Here is a 20,860-nt window from a genome sequence, read left to right as displayed (position 1 = left end):
CTGTTGTACTCAACAGGTGTGTGTCTTCCAACATACACATCTTTCTTTTTCTATTCTAAATGCATACCTGTCAGCAAACAAACACACACTCTCTTGAATTGCAGCACAGTTACGTTTTTTTTTTTCCAGCACAAAACAAGGAAGTCGGACTAAAGACAAAAATATGTCATTTTCGTCTCAGCAGTGACACACTTGTGATTCACTGCTGGTGCATTTAGCCTTGAGAGGGTGTGACATGGAGGCTGGGCTGCTCTCGACACTGTGGAATTACAGAGTGTGAACATTAAGCTGCATACTGAAAAATACAATCGTTTTATCTGTCTCAAGAGCCACAGACGCGACTACACAACTCTTCAGATGATTGAATGTAGCGACTGCCAAGCATTCTCGCACAGACAACCACACAGACACACACACACACACACCCCTGACTGAATTTATTGTCTAAATCCCATCTAGGGATGCGAGGATCAATGCCTCAGTGATCGATACACACGAATCAATCCTTAAATGCTACTCATTTGGTTTTGTTCCTATTAAAAAGCATCAATTGCAAAGCTTAGCCTGAAAGCTGGGAATTGCAAATCACTCAGCAATTCATAACACTATGTTTGCTCATTAAAAAATATTGATGAGGATGGTAATCTCAACACGGATAAACATGTTGAATCAATTATGTAAATGTGCTTATCTCACCTTCTGGAACCTTAATTCACCTTGTTGTCAAGATCAAATCACTCTTCACCACGTACTCACATTTTGAGAATATTTCCCCTCTAGATCTTTGGTAATTAACAATTCAACAAATGTTTTATCTTGACCTTGCAGATGATTCACGCTGCAAGAGCAAGGCGAATTAAATGTAAGATTTGACTGATAGAAACGCACTGAGTGTGAATTTGATACCTTTCCTGACTCCTTCCACTCGGCTGATCCAGCTCCTGAATACCAGTGTCTCATTCTGTTCAAAGGTTATCCCATCAGGCGGGCATATAGGCTTAACGCAAGTGCTTCTCACATGGATCATGCATGCTCTGATTACTGCTCTCTCAGTGCTTATCTTCATGACCCAAGCAGCCATTCCAACAAATTAAGATGCTACAGAAAAATGATATTAGCGGGACACCATTGGCTAGTGGTCTAAGCATGCGCCCCATGTACAGAGGCTATACCATTTACTCCATGTCTTCCCTCACTCTCTATTCCCCACATTCCCTATCTCTCTCACTTTATTCTTGCTAATAAAGGTCAAAATGACCAAAAACATAACATGTTGTTATAGCAGCTATACCTATGGAGATGAATGACAAGTTCACAATGCATCAGGCCGTAGCTGTGGCGCCTTCATCTCTAATGCTTAAACTGCATTATAACACAACCTATTTTTAAGATTTTTTTTTGACCCAGATTTTAATTTTAGCTAATGAATCAGACTTTTATTACAATCACCTGAAGAGGCATGGGAGCCCATTGAGGGGTATTTGCAGAATACGACCAATTGGAACACTGTCTCTTTAAAATCTCTCTCAGCAGCTTCAAAACCAAACTGAAAAGTCTGCTAAAGGACACTCAACACTGCAACCACTGATTTGATACTTTTGACTTGATATACATACTGTTTATTTGTTTGTTTGTTTGTTTGATTGTTTGTGGGTGTGCGTGCATGCGTGCGTGTGTGTGCGCGTGCGCGTGTGTGTGTGCAAGCGAGTGTTTTTACAATATAATGTTTTAATTGTGACCTGCCAAGGGACTGCAGATGTAAATTAGCTTTAAGCTAACTCTGGTACAATGCATCAGATGGTGACATTTATGTTAAATATTGTACATGGTCCCTTTACAAATAAATCGAATAAATAAATAAATAAAAAGAAACTGTGATTGGTCAAATTCACAGACTTTATGAAAGCTCTCCTTGATGACTGGATGCAGTATCGGTCTTAAACCCTGCCTCCTTCATGTCAACAGATGGAACATGGGTCAAACTCAAACACAAGAATACACGTCATATAAGTATGTCCTGTCTTAGCAGTCACTTCTTATCATGCGGATTCATAGGAAAGTGTGAATTTTTCAGAGAAGCTTAGTTTTAATTTGATGTTAAAAAGATGGTTATTGACAAGAAGACCATGACTGATTTACTGGCTCGGCACAGTCAGATCCGGCAGGCATATGGTTTCGAGATCTGCATGTTGTTCCCCCAAAATGGATAGTTTCATCCTGTGATAGTGATTTCCCTCTATTGATTCATATCGTCTTTTAATTGAAATATAGCGTTGCCCATGTTCTACAATAGCTTTAGCGATTAACATACTTATTAGCTCACTTTCTAGCTGGAAAGTTCCTCCAACAGTCTAGAGTGGTTGTCAAACAACGTGTTGATTTTGTGTAAACCCCCTGATTGTGGTGATTTCTTCTGGGATTTTTTGCTGATTGAAGTTATTATAGGATCTCATCATTTCTGTCTTCTGTTTGCAGGAACTGAATGGTAGAAGACTCCTAACCTGATGCGTCAATGGTGAGTTAGACTGTTTAGTGATTCTGCTGAAAGTTGACTCCTGCTTTGTTCAAGTCTGATTTCCCTTGCTGTGAAGATCTTCCAAAATGTTGTATCCTCTCATCCTTATTTAGTTTCTTCTTATTTCATCTTTTATTTCATGTTTTTCTATGCTGTCTGATTTCAATCTTATAAAAAGGCTTAAAGGCGGTACCATTCAGATAAGAGGAGTTTTAATCATTGTATATATTTGTGATCAAGTTTTCATGATGACTTGTATCAGTGGTTTATGATACAACTTCAAACAGACTCCTCAAATGGATATACTCATGATCAGACGTCCGGTTCAGCTTCTTTGTGAGTGAAAACTGGACAAGATTTTCCTTCAGCCTTCTGCCCTTGTCGGGACATTTTGTCCCCTTATAGCCACACATTCACACAAACTGAGTTATTTTATAATTCCTGCTGAACCCATAAAAACCTAAGCTTCACTGCCACCCAGTGGAAGAAAGATGAATCTACACTTACAGGTACGCCGGGAGTCCCTGGTTCTCCATCCCTGCCAGGCTCCCCCTGTAAACAGATACAACATGATTAACAGAAGGTTTGTGCCAGTTTGTTTACATACATGCCTGTGTGGCTACATGTTCTGTGTGAGTGTGTGAAAGGGTGAGATTGAATGTGTGCCACAACCAGCGCATCAATAGAGGTGTGTGTGTATTACTGTGTGCTATTCCATGTCTTCATCCAGGGTGTGTGTGAGTGGAGAAAAGGTCATGATTACCACTAGCAGCCAATAAGAGAAACCCGTGGAGAGAGGGGATGTGAATTGGCTAGTGGTGACCTTTAACAAACCTGACTTTTTATCTCGTGTGTGTCTTTTCCTACTGCATCTTGCAGCAGTGCTCTGCGCTCTCTCTCTCTCTCTCTCTCTCTCTCTCTCTCTCTCTCTCTCTCTCTCTCTCTCTCTCTCTCTCTCTCTCTCTCTCTCTCTCTCTCTCTCTCTCTCTCCCTCTCTCTCTCTCTGCTCCTCTGGGCCATCACACTGTCTTCCATTAGTGAGTGTAAAAAGCAAGCAGCTGAATCAGAGCATTCATCACATGCTTTGATTGTTCAGTTTCTGATCTTGTCGCTACAATGCTGAGGTGTTGATGTGTTCATGCTGGGAAAAGCTGCATATCAATGAAAAAAATGAGATCTGAAAACTGTACAAACTTTCGTGTGTATGTGTGAAATGTAAGCATTAGTTAGGACAGACTTCTTACATTCACACTTGATACTGAAGCATACTTTAACATTACACATAAGCCTCTTACTGCTGAGCTGATGCTGATGTAAATCAGTGAAATACAACAACACTGATTTCTGCTGGATTTCTGTTTATACTTGATGCTTATCAGGGTCAAAGTAGTGATATGCATGGGTTTATGCAGCTTGGCTTTTTAAAGCTCTGACTGCACCCTTCAGTCAGAGCACCATTTTGCACAAAACAGAGTCAGGATGAGGCAATAGGGAGGAAAAGCAAACATTTTCTGTTTAAAAGTCTAAAATGCATTTAAGGCAGGGGATCCCAAACTTTACCAAGGAACCTCGTATAGCATTATCCTCTGGTCGGGACCTCCTCTTGCAAAATGTCTTAAATTTCTTGTACGTAATCTTGTTATTCTTTCATTTCTTTCAACGTCCTTTTTGGAAAAAGTCTTGTCTCAGACAGTCTCTTCCTCTCTGAGGACACATTTGGACATATCACGGCCATTCTAACTCACTGTTGTAAAGTTATACTTTATGTGTGCTGGCTCATACAGGTGAGTTTCAGACGCCCAGGTGGTATCCAGTGGTCGTGGCTTTTTTGCAGATGAGTCATGTTCCGTCTTGTCACCTGCTGGTTTTCATTTTTAGAACTTTTCCATTTTGAGAGGAGGTAGGGTGCTAGTTTTCAGTGGTGCAGCCACTTTCTGATCTATCAGTGTCACTCATTGCAGCCACAAAAGACTTCACTACTTCTGATTTAATACTTGTTATGTAAAAAAGACCCACAAAGAAGTGTACTACTGAACAAGGAAATTTGTATTCTGTGATGCAAACAGCTCAAGCATTCAACTGTGACATTTCACATTATTCAAAATCACATTTGATCTAAATAAAAAAAGATGTGTGGTTTTTCTGGACAAAACAAGCCTTTAGCTGTACATCAGAGCCAAGGTCAGCCGTCTCCCCTGAGGTATTGACTAGCTGACCAATTACTACTGCATCGACTGGAGGTTAAAGTAGTTAACTAGTTCATTAGCTGGTAAAATGTCAAGCTGCTACTTGTCATAGGAAGGGAGAGAGCTTTTGAACCTGAGTCATGAGAAAACTCACTGATAGGTTAAGTCATTGGAGATAAAGCGGTTTGAGAGGAGGTCTTTTCAGTAGAAGCTGAGAGTTAAAGAGGTTGGACATGATCAGCCGAACATTGAATTTAAGCAGCATTCCAATGACAGAGAAATAAATTACACTCCGCTGTTTTCAAGAAGCTGGTTTATCTAGAATGCCTGGATAATGATGCTACTGGTTTTTCAAACATTAGGATTAGACCCAGCATGGATTTGACTGATATAAAGCGCTCGTCAGATTTTTTTTTTTTAAATGAACAAACAAGGGTCCACATGTGAAATGCTCCACAGCTTTAATACAGATACATGCCTTTTATCTAATTAAATTTTGTATGCTGGTGTAAAGTCTGTTTTTAAATCCCCAACCTTCAGTCCAGAGAAAAACACACAAGCCGTAACTGCTGTGTACTGTTCCTGACATTTTTCTTGTGTTGTAAGTTTATTGTTGTTCAGAAGTTCAAAGTTGGATGCCTTTCATTCCTACTTTCTATAGACCACATCTAAATTAAGCCTGTAAGATTGAATTGGTTAAAAAATGATTGTGTCCTCTCTGACATCCCCTTCAGCCCTGTTTTCCTCAATCAAAAGTTTATGTTTTTTCAACCTAACAGCTACTTGAAGTTCACTCTTGTGCTCCCCAGATCTCATGCAAGCTTCAATGTCACATCAAAACGTTACAGCCAGAGGGACGCCTCTAGAAATGGGGTACCTAGATTGTGTTATTTTAAAGCACTGACCAAGCAGCTGGTGCCAAGTTGGAAGCAGGAACTTGCTGAACTTGTCACGTGTTCTTTGTATTCTCACTCAAAGTTGTATTTTTGAAGCAGGAATCGTCTGACTGAAACATCATCACATATTCAAAGAATTTTCTTCTGACCCAGTGCATGTGACTCTTAAAGTAGAGGGTAATTAAGCAGCACAATACCTGGTGACCTTCAGAGGCTGGCTCTCCTTTCTCCCCCTAAAGACACAACAACAAAACATCAGAACAAGTCCAACTCACAGACTTTTCACATTCTTGTTTTGACACTGACAGCGTTACAAGATGCTGTTTCATGAATTACAACTTCAAGCATTAATGTCATGTTGACAGCATCCTGTTAATAAAAACAAAATAGAGCATGTTAACCAGGCTGATCTGCATTATGATGGCGTGTACTGTATTTACTGCTTTTGAAGTGTGAAGGACAACCTTCAGCCCCATTAAAATGTATCATGTCATCTTAGCAACACATGAATAATACATTAACAAGTGCATGTGTTATGTTAAGCTGTCAACACTTGTACAGCTCCACATGTAAATGTACAAAATCCTGACAACCAAGGCGCTGAATCATTTAAGGGCTGACTGTTCAACCATGAAGACTTCATTAAGACAAAATAAAACCATGAATAACTTTTGTTTTTGTATGCGTCGCCGCTCACCTTGTGACCTTTGAACCCCGGCAGCCCAGTGGCCCCCGGCATCCCTGGAAAACCTGGCTCCCCTATTGAGCCCTGAAAAGTTGAGAGGTTATTGATGCTTGGAAATCAATGGATGACATTTAAGATGGTTCATATGAAGTTAAGCCCTGCCATCAGGGGAAATAAAGGGTAAAGAGACCCCATTCCAAAGCCCAAGGGAACCAACACAAAGGTCTACAGTTAACCTATAAATGGGAACAAATGCTACAATTTACCTGCTGACTAATATCCATGACACTGACAGTCACTTTATGTGATTGAAACACTTTTCAGCCTAGCATCTTCTACCTAATGAACAACTACTGATCCACTCAACAGTGAAGATCACAGGAACACGCATTGACGATAAGCAGAACTAGCTCAATCACAATACCTCCCCAAAATGTAGGACCTTAAAGAGAAACACCAAAGTGAAGAAGGAAAATAAATGCAGAGTAGAGTTTCAACAGCCATAAGCATGTGAGGAGGCACCAGAGAGGTAAGCTGGACTTAAATATTGAAAAAAGCTATGCAGACTAGCAAATTAACCTTTAACTAGCATGGCTTGTTGCTACATTTAGCATACTAAATTGCCCTGATTAGGCAATGATATTGAAACCTGCTGATACATTTAAAATCATCGGGATTTGTCGCTGCCCTTTCCACTCACATGCTCTGAAACACAAAAATACCAAGCTTTAGGTCCTTTTGTAGTGTAACTTCTATGATCACTAGCTGATTTTCAGTTGAACTTTGGTTACATAGTTAGAACAGTACAAAGGTCTGATTAGGTTGGTGGTGGTTGGGTCACACAACTCAGGAGTTTTATCCAGGAAACCTTGATTTGATTTCTTCGTAGAACGATTTGTGAAATTAACTTTCCTTAGAAATGTAACTCTGAAGTCAATGACAAAACCATCTTAGTCACATAACATACATTAGGTAGTGAGCAGAAATGCAGTCAAGAGTCCCATGATGCAACAAAAAGACATACATGTAACTTTGACACAAAAATACATACATGGTACTTATTCAAATGCATACTGTGCTGTAGTACTGAGTCTCTGTTCTGACTTGTACCAGGGCTCAACCATCGTCTGCACTTTAAGTCATAAGTAAGAGAGGAGGACTCAAACTTATTCATTGATAAAGACTGGTGTACTGTTTATGTTATGTCTTTGTTCAATGGTTCAAATAATTCTGTTTTTGGAGCAAGGGCTGGCATGTGTGTTGACCTGCATTTCGAGTGCCGTCTGAAGAGCCACAAATCTTCACAGCGAATGTAAGAGCAGATATGTAAGGAACAATCGAGGAAAAGACAGGAACAACCTCAAACTTTGACAGACATCAGGATGCACTTAAGAGTAAGTGAGATGTTTGATTTACTTAGACTGTTAATTAGCTGCTAGCTAATGAGTTTTGAAATTGAATTTATGATTCATAGTGGTGGGTTCAAGTGATTTTGAGTTTATTAGACACTCAAAGTGATCCCACCAGAGCAGAAATAATGATTGTGTCTCCCCATTAAGAGAGGCGCAATGTGCATTTACACAGTACATGTAGCGCTGTGACTTCTTTTATAATGTCAATCTCCAGATTACCCCTCAGAATCAGTCAGAATGAAGGTAAAATGGTTTCTACACATCCTAAAGGTCCCACAGTCAGTCCAGGTTCATACAGTCCTCAGCAACTGGACCATGGAGCCAACTCAAGGTAGTCATATTTTGAGGCTTAGGGCCGGTAGCTGCAATCTTTGTCAACTTGTATGAAATTGTGTTGCTGCTTTTAAAAGGGTTTGGGGCACTTCTGCCTGTTGGTAATTACCATGGCATAAATGATAACTTTTTGAACAATCTCATGTTTGTTTTACATTAAACATTACCAAGATCTGGCAGAAAAAAAGGAAGGCACTAATGTGAAGTATTTCAGACAGGAGGTAAATATCTAACTGCAGCAGTTTTCAGATCTGTGTGTTTGTGTGTGTGAGTCTGTCGTGATGACTTCCAAGGCTGCTGCAATGAAAAGAAAATGTTCTCCACCAGTAATCAAGGCTGGTTAAACATGACTTATAGACATGTTAGAGTGGAAACTTTTCAGACTCTCCTATACTCATAAAAACATCACTTTCCAAAAGGTAAAGTCACTTCTCCTATGACGAACGGCTCCTTCAAAAAAAAAAAAAGACAGTGCAATTAAGTAGAAGAGTGATAAGTCATATTCCCTTTTAAAAAACAACAATGGTTGACATTTATGGGAGTAATTGCTCAGAAAAAATGTCACTTATCAAACAAGTGGCATTTTAAGTGTGGCTGTCAGTCATCAGCAGGATCCAAACTGCAGGTTGGTGAGAGAAGAAGTGGCTGACAGGATGAGTGGAAGCAGACGGAGACTGAGTTTGGTTAGAGAGGAGAAAAGAGGAGAGTGGTCACCCTGATGTGATCCTGATGCCTCGAGGGGAATTAGAAATGCCCTCGCTAACCCTTCCGCCATATTGAATTTTAAAGTCTGGCTGTAATGCAGCCGTTGTAGTAGAATCGCCAGGACAGGGCAATAAAGATAGGAATAGTGTACTCTTTCAAGGTGGGTGATGGCCATTGGAGGGTGAGTCACACGGATGCTTGAATTGAACAGTTACATGGGGTACATAGAGCGAAAATATGTTAAAATTCAGCTCCTTGACCTTGGTCTTGTCTTTAAAAGGGAAACTTTTGTGTTATGAAGTGAGGGCCATATTTTACATATTTTGGGGCCTAAATTACCTCTTCATGAGAGTGTAATAGCAATAAGTAAGGGCTACAATAGATGCTTTTTTACCTTCAAGGACAACCGCTGTGCTCTTGTCAAAGCTACCAGACTCCATTTAGAAAAACTGAAATTATAGCACTTTATAAAACATTGGAGTTGCACTTTGAAAATGGCTGATTCTGGTTTAACAAAATCATCTTACCTTAACAAAAGAGTCTCTCTCAACATGACTCCTCTTTATAACGTTCAGAAGCTTTGAATAACAGTCTGAGGCTGCGACAGATTCTCTCACAGCTGCTCGGTGATACAACTTTTTGAAAAAGCCCAGGATTTTTTATTTACTCTAGCCCTTCAGTCATTTGGTAAGACCCAATATGGCTCCTTTTTTAGCTTTGTTTTCAAGTGACTGATAATTCCCTCACTGAAAAGGACAAGCTATTTGAAGATCAGGTTAAATTGAGGATAGAAACTTTACCAGCCATAGACCACAAGTCTTAATTCATACAGAGAGGTCTCTAGAGAGACGCCATAAACTAAGTCTGTACACTACAAATGATTGTGTATGAGATATGTTTATATTAGTTTGAAGTGTGTGCTTATAGATGGATTTTCCACACTTAACAGAGAGCCGAGCCAGCTGTTCCCCTCTGCTTTAAGGACTTCTTTCTGTGATCAATCTTAAGCCTCTTTCACGTACATAATTTTTAAATTAATACTCCATTAATTGTTAGTTATCAGGCTGGACATGACGTCAAATGAAGGCTGTGGTCATATACAATGTATCCCAGATTAAAACTGCTGATCTGTTATTTCCAATCTTCAATACATTAGACTTTATTTTAGAATCCATTCCTTCTCTCTAGTTTTGTTTGTCTCTCAGCTCCTGCTGTCTGTTCATAAATTCACTGCTGTGTTATTGTTAATGATTGCAGTTTATTTGAAAAACTTGGCAGACTAGGACTGAGTCATACACTTTGATGATGTTTTTTGTTTTTAAATCAATGGTGTGAGTAATTGAACGTATCCACAGTATCAAGGAACGAGTGATAAAGAACATAACGGAGAGCAAAAGTGAGTCAAAGGCGCTCTCACTACACTTTGCTGTTATGAGTCGCTCCTCTGGGTTCACACCGGTGTTCTATTGAATAGTGCTTCCTATCAATATGTTCTTACTTAGCAGCTCTGCACATAAGTAGAGCCACAGTCCTCTGCACTTGTCACCACTGGGAACATTATTTGATATTGAGACACACTTTGCCTGAAATCTTAAATAATGGTTTAGAAGAGTACAAAAACATTTTTGCCTAATTCTCACAGTGAAATTGAGCCAGCATGACATCATACAACAGCAACAAATAGTGAAAAATGACAGATCCTCCTTCAAGGCAGCATTTTTCAAGAAGACGCAAAAGATCTCCATCCAGAGTACATCACTGCACATGATATAAACATCATCGCCTGGCCCTGCCCGCTAAAGGGGATTTTTCCTGAGTGTTCTCACATCAGCTCAGCATGACTTCACCAAATTTAACCAGGGGGCTGGCTGGACTTAAGTCCAGGGAAAGTCTGGGTGAAGAATTTGTCCATTTATATTCATATATGCAGCTCACCATAAAAATTACAGGAAGTTTTCAGGAGTTTTGTGAGTGTGTGAAGACACTTTACTAAAAGACAATCATCTAGCAACTCCTTACTAGTTTGAATGCTTGTAATAATCTCATAAGAAAATTAAATAGGCTTTATAGAGAATTAACTGAAGTACAGATAGAGGCAATGCATAAACAGACAGGGAAGGAAGATGCAGCGCTGGAAATCAGAAGAGACAGAAGTTATAGAAAAAGTTGTAACATCTGGTCGATAATCCGCCGCTACACTCACCTTCTGACCCAATGGACCGAGAGGACCAGAAACCCCTGGGTCTCCACACGTTCCCTGAAAGAAACAAACACCATGTTAGTCTCAACATGGACCTGCAGACCTTCTAAATCTAATCCTTAACATGAATCTTAGGGCTTTATTTCATCCATTGCTAAGACCAGCACAGGTCATAGAGGGCATTTCACAGTAGCTGCTGTTTTGCATTCATGTAGGTGCAGCACAGCATGCAAAAAGAGGCTGGCTGAAGTGGAATATAAATCACAGCATGTGGTGATTAATCATTATCCTCTCAGCCGGTCCCATTACTGCTCTTTTCCCTGTTAAACAGCGGTGCCAACCACACAAGGTAAGGTAGTGGTGCATCACGATAATGGCTCAAAGAATTTAGAAGAAAGGCAGATTTTCTATGTAAGAAAATCACAGCGCTAGGCCAAAGCTGGTGGAGAGATTCAGTGAGGCAACATGCAAATGCAGCAGATGAGTGGGGAGAGTCTGAGGGCATCGTGTTTCTGCAGATATGCAACAGTTATGATGTGTAATAAGTGAGTCAGCTGTGATAAAATTTGTTGAAAGAAGAATGTGGTTTTGATTTCAATTTGATTCTTTAGAGAAGAAAAAATAAAGATACTAAATGGTAAAAATACAACTACAAATCCACACTTAGTATTAACAGCAATATGTACATAAAGGGACAAACAATGTAACTTTATAGGGCATTTATATATTTTTTTTTATGCTGTTTTGTTTTTTAACTACCCTCTTAACCTGAAAGGATCGGGACTATAATTAATTCAGATTTTATACCCTCTGTATACTCTGTGCTTGTTGAATAAAGTCCTTTCCCTAAAAGCTGTAAGATATTTGTGTGAAGTTAAAATTACAGTTTCACATACCATAACAGTAGCTTAACAGATTTGTTGAATCTATGACCAATATATCCTTTTTTTAACAATGCACTACTCAGCAGTGAATCAGGTAGAGTTATAATTTGACTATGCTTTGTTTTTTCTGTTCCGACAGTATCACAGTCTGTAGGGACTTGGCTTGGAACCAAAGAGTCACTGGGTCAAGGACCAGCATGGACCTAAGTATGTTTGACTCACAGAAATATGCTATCACATTTTTTAGCATATTTTTGTTTACTTTGTATGTATTTTTTTACAAATAGCAGTGTCTGTGTAAAAGTAATGATCTCAAGGTTAAATTCTCAAACCAGCCACAAGGGGGCAGCGCTCCAGTCGAGCCGGCTGTATGAAGTCTGTTTTAAGATTACACTTCTGCAATGACCCTATGCTACAGTGGCTGACGCAGATATGAGCACTACATTCTTGTGTGTCGATGTGTCCACGTCGCACAGCAATACACTGCCGAGCGGACCAATCACATAGCTTGCTAATTTGACATGTAGTTACACTTTTTGGAGGAGGTGCGTGTCGGATACATGTGTGGGCTTATACGTAGGTACGGGGGCTATGCAGACCTACGACACATAGGCCTTCGATCCTATATGCAGAAGTATAAACCAGGCCTTAGGCTCTCTGTTTCACTGAGAAAACTTGGGAACCACAGCTGACCCTTGCTGGGGTTTTTTGTGTTTACAGGTCAGTAAGCAAAGTTTCAACCACTCACACATTCTTAAACTGTGGCTGGGAGTTGTATGTCTGTAGTGGCAGCAATGATATGTGTTTGTTGCTGTCGTTGTAAACAATTTCAAGAATGTGATAGATGCTAATGTGCTAAGTATAGTGCTGTATGCTTGACTTTCAGTTCAGTCTCCCTTTTGATTTTTGAATATTCTGTTACTGTATGTAATGTAGTCCAGTGTTAAATGAATGCTTCCTGCTGTCTTGTAGCTTCTTGATGTGGATTTTTGCCTTTGAATATATTTATCATTAGCTAATGTGGTCAGTGTACAATGAACTGTGTTCACAGTGATGATGTAAGAAAAATAATGTATTTCTGTTACATATTTGTGTGTTTATATATTTCTAAGTGAAATTTAAAGATTTGTTTAATAAAAGTCTGGCAGAAGCTTTTTGTTTGTGTTTACAGAAATTATGTTAAACTGTTAGCAGTTCCCAAGCCAGACCTGTTACATGTGGAAGCTGAGAGGTGCCACTCAACAAACCAAATTCAAAAAAAGTTTGGACATTGTGTTAAATGTTAAAAACAGATTTTGATGGTATGCAAATCATTTAAAGTTTTATATTTCATTCAATAGAGTGCAAAGACAGCAAATCAAATGCTGAAACTGAAGAGTTTTTTTGTTTTATAAAAAAAAAATGTTCTCATTTAAAATGTTATGCCAGCAAAACATTGGTTCAGTGCTTGTTCACTAAGACACCTTTCCATTAGAGCATGTCCATAGTCCTGTTTGTGCATGTGTTTATTGGCCCTTATGTGTGTGTTGCCTGTTCAATAACAGAGTGAAAGAATTTAATTTCACCTCTGGGATTAATTATGCATTTCTTTTTCTTTTTTTCTCTTGCTTCGACTGAGGGTTGCCCTTTCAGTACTGTACTCTGTTGTCACTGTGTTTATCATATCTCATTCTGTGTTGTTTGTTTGTGTACAAGGAAAGGCTGACTCACTCTCGGTGAACTAAATCTACCTACAGGTACAGATAAAGCAACCTTGAAATTCTTCTTTTTTCTATTTACAAATTTTTGTGATATATTGAAGAACATAGATATTGTGTGCAAAGTTATTCCCAGCTGTGGCTGCTGCTCAGGCTAAAGTAAGCTTATTTCTGTGTGATATACTAGAGTACATAACAATGATCATGCTTACATAAATGGTATAGTTTACCATTATTCGTGTAATTTGTTTGGGATGTCTCATTTACTACTGTACTGTGTGAGTTATTTTGCAGCAGATGCTAGTTGTGCTTGATTTAATCAAGGTAACTACGGTTAATCATTGTAATAGTGTTCATGTGTTGTGTTTTATCTGTGATTATCTGCCATCAATGAAACACACAGCTACAAGACTGCTGTCGGAGGTTTAATCAGCTGAGAGAGAATTTTCCATTCACGTGTAAGCGCAGGTGTTGATCTCAGTGAATTCACTAGTTAGGGTGTTTATAATGAGAGGTGAGTATTCAAGTTAGTCATTTGTTTTCTTTCTCTTTGTGCTGAGTGACTGATGGAATCACTGAATCACTGGCTGCTGAGAACTAGCCCGCTCCTCTTCTTATTCTCAGCACAATGTCAAAGAGGCAATTTTCACCTTCATATGCATGAAGCTCCCATCTTTCACTCTCATCTCTCCCCATAATCTTTGTGCTACGTGTGCTGCGCTGAGTATACAAATTCCAGAGGGATGGGGAATGTGCATTTCAAGGACGGGGAAACACGAGCATGCACCTTGCTCTGGTCTTTGTAAGAGAAAGACGGCAATCCGTCAATTTTCAGATAAGAGTTCTGAGACTAAAAGTCAGGATATCATGGTGTCTTCTGCATTGATTTTCATCTCTTTTCTTTGAATATATTTCTTTATAACTCGAAAAATGTCACAATAGTGCCATGTACAAACATTTGAGTTGACTTACTTTGTTTAACAAGCCCCAGAAAACAGAGTGGAGCCGCACTTTGCAGAAATGTCTAAAAGAGTAAAAGTAAAACTTGTTCTTTGAAAGACAACTGTCCAAATATGTCCTTGTCAGTGTGGCACTCATAACTTATTCAGAAACACCTATAATTTGATTGCAAACAAGTTGACTCCCTCTCAAGCAAAATGCTTTTTTCTCTACGGGAACATCAAGAGAACAGGGAGGGAGGGTACAACATTAAAACTGGCTGAGAATAGCCGAGCAGTTGGGGAGCGGCAGGCCATTAGCATAATAACTAATTATAACGTTCAACGCACAGACCTTGGGACCATCTCGGCCAATCTCTCCGGGCGGCCCTCGGGGTCCCTGGATTCCCTGAATGAAGAGAGAGAGATGTTAAAGGAGAGATGAAGAAGGGAGGGGGGCGACAAGAGAGGACAGAGAGAGAGAGAGAGAGAGAGAGAGAGAGAGAGAGAGAGAGGGACACACACACACACACACACACACACACACACAAACACACAAACACACAAACACACAAACACAGTCTCACACACACTAATAAATTAACACGATAAATCACGCACAACCACATTCAAAACACTTAATTTTTGAACAATAGGTCCCTGATTTCAGACAGAGGGAGACAAAAACAAACCTCTCATCTCAAGCTTCATCTGGTGGCAGCTTATGCTAATGTTAGCCTCATGGATTGGTTGAAAACACAGAGTCAGACTAAACTGTACAGGTTTGTCATTTGGTAAGAAACACTTTACGGTCTTTATGAGCTAAATGTACTTGATATTGAAGACTTAAGCCATAACGTGTTGTCCAAAAGCTGAGCAATCTCTATAAGTTGGATGTTTCAGTTGGTAAAGTTCTGCTAGCAACCTCTAGCAGCTTACACTTAGGTAGAGACACAACACAATAGACATTCTTATTACAAATAAAGTTGTTTTTTTTAGCAACTTGTAACCTAAAACAACTCATGCAGTAAGCGATTTAGTGCACCCCTCTTGTTTTAAGAGTAACACCTAACTACTCTACTGTGATGAGTTTGTTAGCCAGAAAGGGTAATGACTGCCATGCATGCAAATGGCAACACTAGCAATAATGGAAAACTTCTTTTAGGGAATTAATGCTTAATGCATGTTGGAGTAATACACGACTTGTGATGAATTTCTGTATAAACTAGGGTTGCACTATCAATTTCTGTTGTTCACCATGAACTAAGGATCATGTCACGATGACTTCACATGAGGACACTGGTTTAATATATCATAAGTATAGTATTTTTGAGAACACACTCAATGATGGGTATTGAGTTTGTTCTCAAAAATATGAAGCTTTGAAATATTATCTGAGATGCTATTTACATGTATGGTCTTTAACAATCTTGTATGTTCTGCAAATTTGGTCATACATGAATTGATGTATGAAGTAACTGTTAATTAACAAACCTTAACTAATGATGCATCAAACACATTTTTATTACATGAAGTCATAGTGTCATGATCATTAATTCATGTGGATCATGCCTTTTCTTTTGAGGTATCTCATTGCACCCTATTGATGATTTAGAATTGAAAAATGAGAAATGCACATTGAAGTTATTGCAGAGAGGTCTTCACTTAGTGTTCACACCTGAGTCATATAACATCTGCATCTTTATTGAGCACTGATTCATTGTGTGAGTGCGTTTTTCCAAATATTACATGATTAAAATCCAGTTTTAAAGTTCAACATTTCAAAGTTTGTTGTAATTGAGTCAAAGGGGAATCTGCACCCAGACATTGGAGCCTTTTAAAGCAGTTGTAGCACCAGATTATAACAGAGCCCAAACTAAGTTTTTATATAACTCAAACATTGTGACTTGATATTGAAAATATGTAATTTCAAGGAATAAGAAACATAAATAAAAGCTGTCTGTTGATTTATAAAGAGCCAAAGCAAGAGCGTGAAATGCCAGATTTGATTGGTGTTGCCCGGGTCAACTGACAATTAGTTTGACTTCTTTCTAAATTTATTATCACAATATTGTATGTGGTTGCCTAGACACAGGAGCTTGTCAGCTCCTTCCTCCTCCTCCTCCTCCTCCTGACTGTGTGTGTGTGTGTGTGTGTTGGATAAGTCAGAGATCCACTGCAGGCAAAACGTCATAGCAGTGTTCAGGAATAGAAAGAGGGGGATGAAGATGGAGCTTGTGGTTTCAGAAAGGTGACCTCTGTGCTCTTAGATCTCTGCAGTGGACTACTTCTGAATTCAGCTGCTTTACACAAGGTGGAGGAAGTATGAACCAAGATGCAGTTTCAAAGCAGACCTACTCTAAACTGACTCAGTTTTATATTTAGATTCTATACAAAGGTTCATCATGATGTTTAATCAGGATACAGAACAGATAAATATACTGTCATACTTGTCCATCCAGTTCATCTTCAAAGCTTCTCATGATGCAAAGTAGTCAAAATGTCTCTCCTTACATCAAACACTACTCTCTCCTCGCTGCAACTACCCGTACTACCTCTCTTTCACCACAAGAGGGCAGCAGAGATATAAAGATCCCACCCGATGAGCACCATGGAAGACTCTGTACTCACAATTGTCTACTTTAATTGCATCTGTCCGAGTGTAATCTTGTTTACCAGACGGGGGTGCCCTTTCGGTGTGTGTCGCTCTAACCCCCTACACACACTCTTCTGACTTTCACTCTAAATTAACAACCACTCACCACCTTAATGGCATTGCATAATAAACCAAACGGTCTCATACGGCGCCTGGGCTAAATTAATGATCTCATTATGAGCCGACTGCAGGGAGGGTAATGTGTGCAGTTCTATGTGAGGAATTCATTCTGAGGAGAGATTGTGAGACTGCATCGCTCACTGAGAAACACAATAACAGCCTAAACCTGATACCTGCTTGTTACATGGGGTAACAATTAGGAACTGTAACCCTTACAAAAGTGTGTGAGGAAATTGATCTGTCATCACTTGTATCAATATGTTTCCATACAGTGATACCATTTATTGGGAGTATTTCACATGACTGATATCCCCAGAATCTGTGCAGCCTGAGCTGAAAGGTCACATCAGGTAACTAAAAGCATTGAGAAGTGTTGAAATTGTGTTATAGATTTTTTTTTAAATATCAAAATATGCAAAAAAAAATGTTGTACAGTTGAATATATATATATTTCCAATATAAAGATGTTTTTAACTATTGTTAGATTGTTCTCAAATTGTTAGATAAGAGTCATTCTATGAGGAATGTGCCGTAAGTTTTGATGCCGGTGTTGATTCTCCCTTCTTATTGTGATGTTATTTATTGGGGTTTATTCACATGCTTTATATCTTTTAAATATTTCCAACTCTGAGGTTATGAAATGTACATGCTCTCTCCGTATTTTCCAATTAACAACAACATACAAAATGCAGAATTTTTCAAACAACTGTGTTCTGCAACCAGACTGCCAGAGTTCAAGGATTCAGTGTGCATAGAACGTAGGCCCAAAAGGGACTCAGTGAAACATCCAACCTTTAAAGTAAAGAGGTTTTAGTGACATTTGAGGACATTTGTTTAATATATATACATTTAAAATGACGGACTTCTTCAAATACTAACAATTAAGACGTTTTGTTTTCTTCTATTCAAAATTAACCACTTACAATTCCTACACTATCACATTCATTACTACAGCAGTGGCTTATGTCTGGTTCTAATGTGACTCAATTTCTTAACTTGATGCATGAATGTTAGGTTGAAAAGAGGACATTGCAAATGATCATTTGAAAAAAAGCCTTTAAGGAGTCTTAAACAGAAACAACCACCACTTATTTAAAGTTTCTTCTTTCTAATTTGTTGATGCAGACTTTTTAACCGTATTAATATACAGTTGTAGACTCAACACTTCTTTTAAATGTAATGAGGCTCAAGGGACACTATTACATTGTGTTTGGGAATCTGATCAAATAATACATTCTGGTTGGAGGTGACCAATCGAATTATGTCTATTTTAGATTTGAATAATCTGCTAGACTCCAAGATGATTTTGTTAAATGCAAATCTCACATGAATAAAAACTATTAATGTAAGTTTATTGACTTTGTTTACTGCAAGCAAAATGTGTGATAGCTCTCAACTGCAAAAAAAAAAAACAGTTTCACTTATAAGTACTTGGATTATATGTCACAGTGTATGTCAATGGAGTGAGTAACAACTTGAAAAACAAGTTGCATGTCTATGAGGGAATCTGGAAACCATTTGAATATATATACATAGATGTCATTTTTATTTACATTGTATAAGAGGTATCATACAATATGTTTGATTTAGCTATATGCTTTGTATACTTCTGATTGCAATTGCAAGAGAGACTTAAGTGGGAGAGGGGATGTATGTCTGTATGTGTGTGTGGGTGGGGAGAGGGTATAGAATGCATTTGTTGATGTTAAATCTGGCCGTATATTTTTGGGAATTACAATGCTGACATATCTAAAAATTAGCAAAGACATTGTTAAAAGAAAAAGTGTACCAAGTGTTTAGGCCCCTCCTATTTCTAACTGGGACAAATGTCAGCCTCCTTTTATACATCAGGATTCTTTGGGACTGTGTTTTTTTTTCCCAGTTTACTCCACATTTGGGCTTGCCAAATTGCCTACAGTCTGTACTGCATTGTTTGTGATTTCTAACTCCACTATTGGCTGGGGATTTTGCAGTGAGACAATGGACATGTGCTACCTCCATGGTGCCAGCTGCTTCTTTTCACCTTCCAGCAGAGAGCTTCACCAGTAGCCAGCAGAGGCCTCAAAACACTCCAACAAAGTAGGTCATAGGCCTGATCAATTGGGGCCATTGTATTTATCTCTGCTTAGAAGGGTCAGACAAAAAATAAGCTAAATACCCTGCCACTATGGCCTTTATCCGACTGCATCCCTCTACCCTCAAAATGCCTCCTCAGTAGTTCAGTGTCTCGTGTTTTTCTGCTATCTTTACAGAAAAAAGAGAAGGTTGATCTGAAGCTATATCTGAGTTTAATTTAAATCCATAAAACCGTTGATGGGGTATGCCTGTTCAATTCACAGACTTGATCAAATTAGATTTTTCATCCAGGTAAGGGAATTCAGACACTGTTTGATGATCTGAAAACAAAGGGACCATACTGAGACCTTCCGATCTCCACCGCTCAGGTTTCTGGGTTAACCTATGCAATAACACTAAAAGGTTAACTCCTGTATGCTTGGTACATACAAACATGGGCAGTTTATTTGCTGAACAGTGAGACAGCACCACTAGAAATCCCTCCTGCATGTCTCTGCAGTTTTGCTCCGTAATCAAATCCATGTAAGGTTAAAACCTAGCACTGCTGTCAGCCAGAAACCTTGTATCTCCATATTTCATTAATTATGCATTTGTTTAAATAAAAAAGTATGAAAAAGAGCTTGTGAATGAATCCCATCCAGTGTTTTGTTGTTTAAAAAATACAGTTTGTTTTATATCCTGAAAAGCTGTAGTTTTGGAGATATGAGGTTTCAGTCCGACAGCAGCGATAAGTAGGACTGGGTGATTAAAAAAGTTCTGAATTCATCAAATATCTGCTGATAGTTTAAAAACCTTTATGTAAAATTTAAGTTCTGTGTGTATTCAGGCCCATGTGTAAATGTCCTCCTTATGGATTTCATGGTGGACTCATTTCCCATTGTGAGCTGTCAATCACCCCAAAACGCTCATAAAAACTCATTATTTTGCAGATGACAAAACAATCATCAGTAATCATCATTATCGCTTTATGATTTCTCACACGTAAACCTTTCTGTTCCTCTGCACTTCCTTGATAATCAAATATACTTTGGGATGTTGACTTAATAGGAATCATTTTAATGTGGAATACTTACAGGTCCGTTTAGTCCGGAAGGTCCTTGAGGCCCAGGCAACCCTGTTTCTCCCTGAAAAGAGAATCAAAAACATAACAAGTAAAAACACTGACCAGGGAGATTTAGAGTCATTGTAACTCTGACAGGTTAGTTTCAGGTCATGTGTTACCTGTGGTCCATTTGGCCCTGCCTCACCAGGAGGTCCCCGAACACCCTGCAGAAAACACAAAGACAAGATTGAGAAGATTAACTAGCCTTAACCACCTCTGCCATTCATCTTACGTCTGTGGAGCTTTGGAACGTCCTTCATCTCATTGCTTTGGCGTAACTTATCTTTTCACTGTATTTGTTGCAAGCAGCAAAAATCATTTGATAAATCCATTTTATACTTCATGATAGGATCATGACCAAACAACAGACAAGAGTTAACAACTATCTGGTAAACACTGTGGAGCAAGACATGTCCTCAACAATACAGTGTACTCCAAAACTGAGCTGAAGTATT

General features: G+C 38.9%; 1 protein-coding gene across 1 annotated transcript in view; it reads right to left on the bottom strand.

The window, feature by feature from the left end:
- The window catches only part of si:dkey-225n22.4 (collagen alpha-1(XXI) chain), a 72,882-nt gene that overhangs the window by 16,585 nt on the left and 35,437 nt on the right, over nucleotides 1–20,860 (bottom strand). Inside the window, exons 19-25 of the mRNA XM_034706126.1 lie at nucleotides 20,525–20,569; nucleotides 20,377–20,427; nucleotides 14,807–14,860; nucleotides 10,936–10,989; nucleotides 6,295–6,366; nucleotides 5,795–5,830; nucleotides 3,023–3,067 (exon numbers count right to left, since the gene is read on the bottom strand). Coding sequence (XP_034562017.1) covers nucleotides 3,023–3,067; nucleotides 5,795–5,830; nucleotides 6,295–6,366; nucleotides 10,936–10,989; nucleotides 14,807–14,860; nucleotides 20,377–20,427; nucleotides 20,525–20,569 — 357 coding nt within the window. The remainder of the gene's footprint in view (nucleotides 1–3,022; nucleotides 3,068–5,794; nucleotides 5,831–6,294; nucleotides 6,367–10,935; nucleotides 10,990–14,806; nucleotides 14,861–20,376; nucleotides 20,428–20,524; nucleotides 20,570–20,860) is intronic.

This window comes from Notolabrus celidotus, chromosome 17, assembly GCF_009762535.1.
Source record: "Notolabrus celidotus isolate fNotCel1 chromosome 17, fNotCel1.pri, whole genome shotgun sequence".
NCBI classification, from domain to species: domain Eukaryota; kingdom Metazoa; phylum Chordata; class Actinopteri; order Labriformes; family Labridae; genus Notolabrus; species Notolabrus celidotus.
The sequence above is the reverse complement of the archived record's forward strand: the minus strand, read 5'-3'. Positions and strand labels throughout refer to the sequence as shown.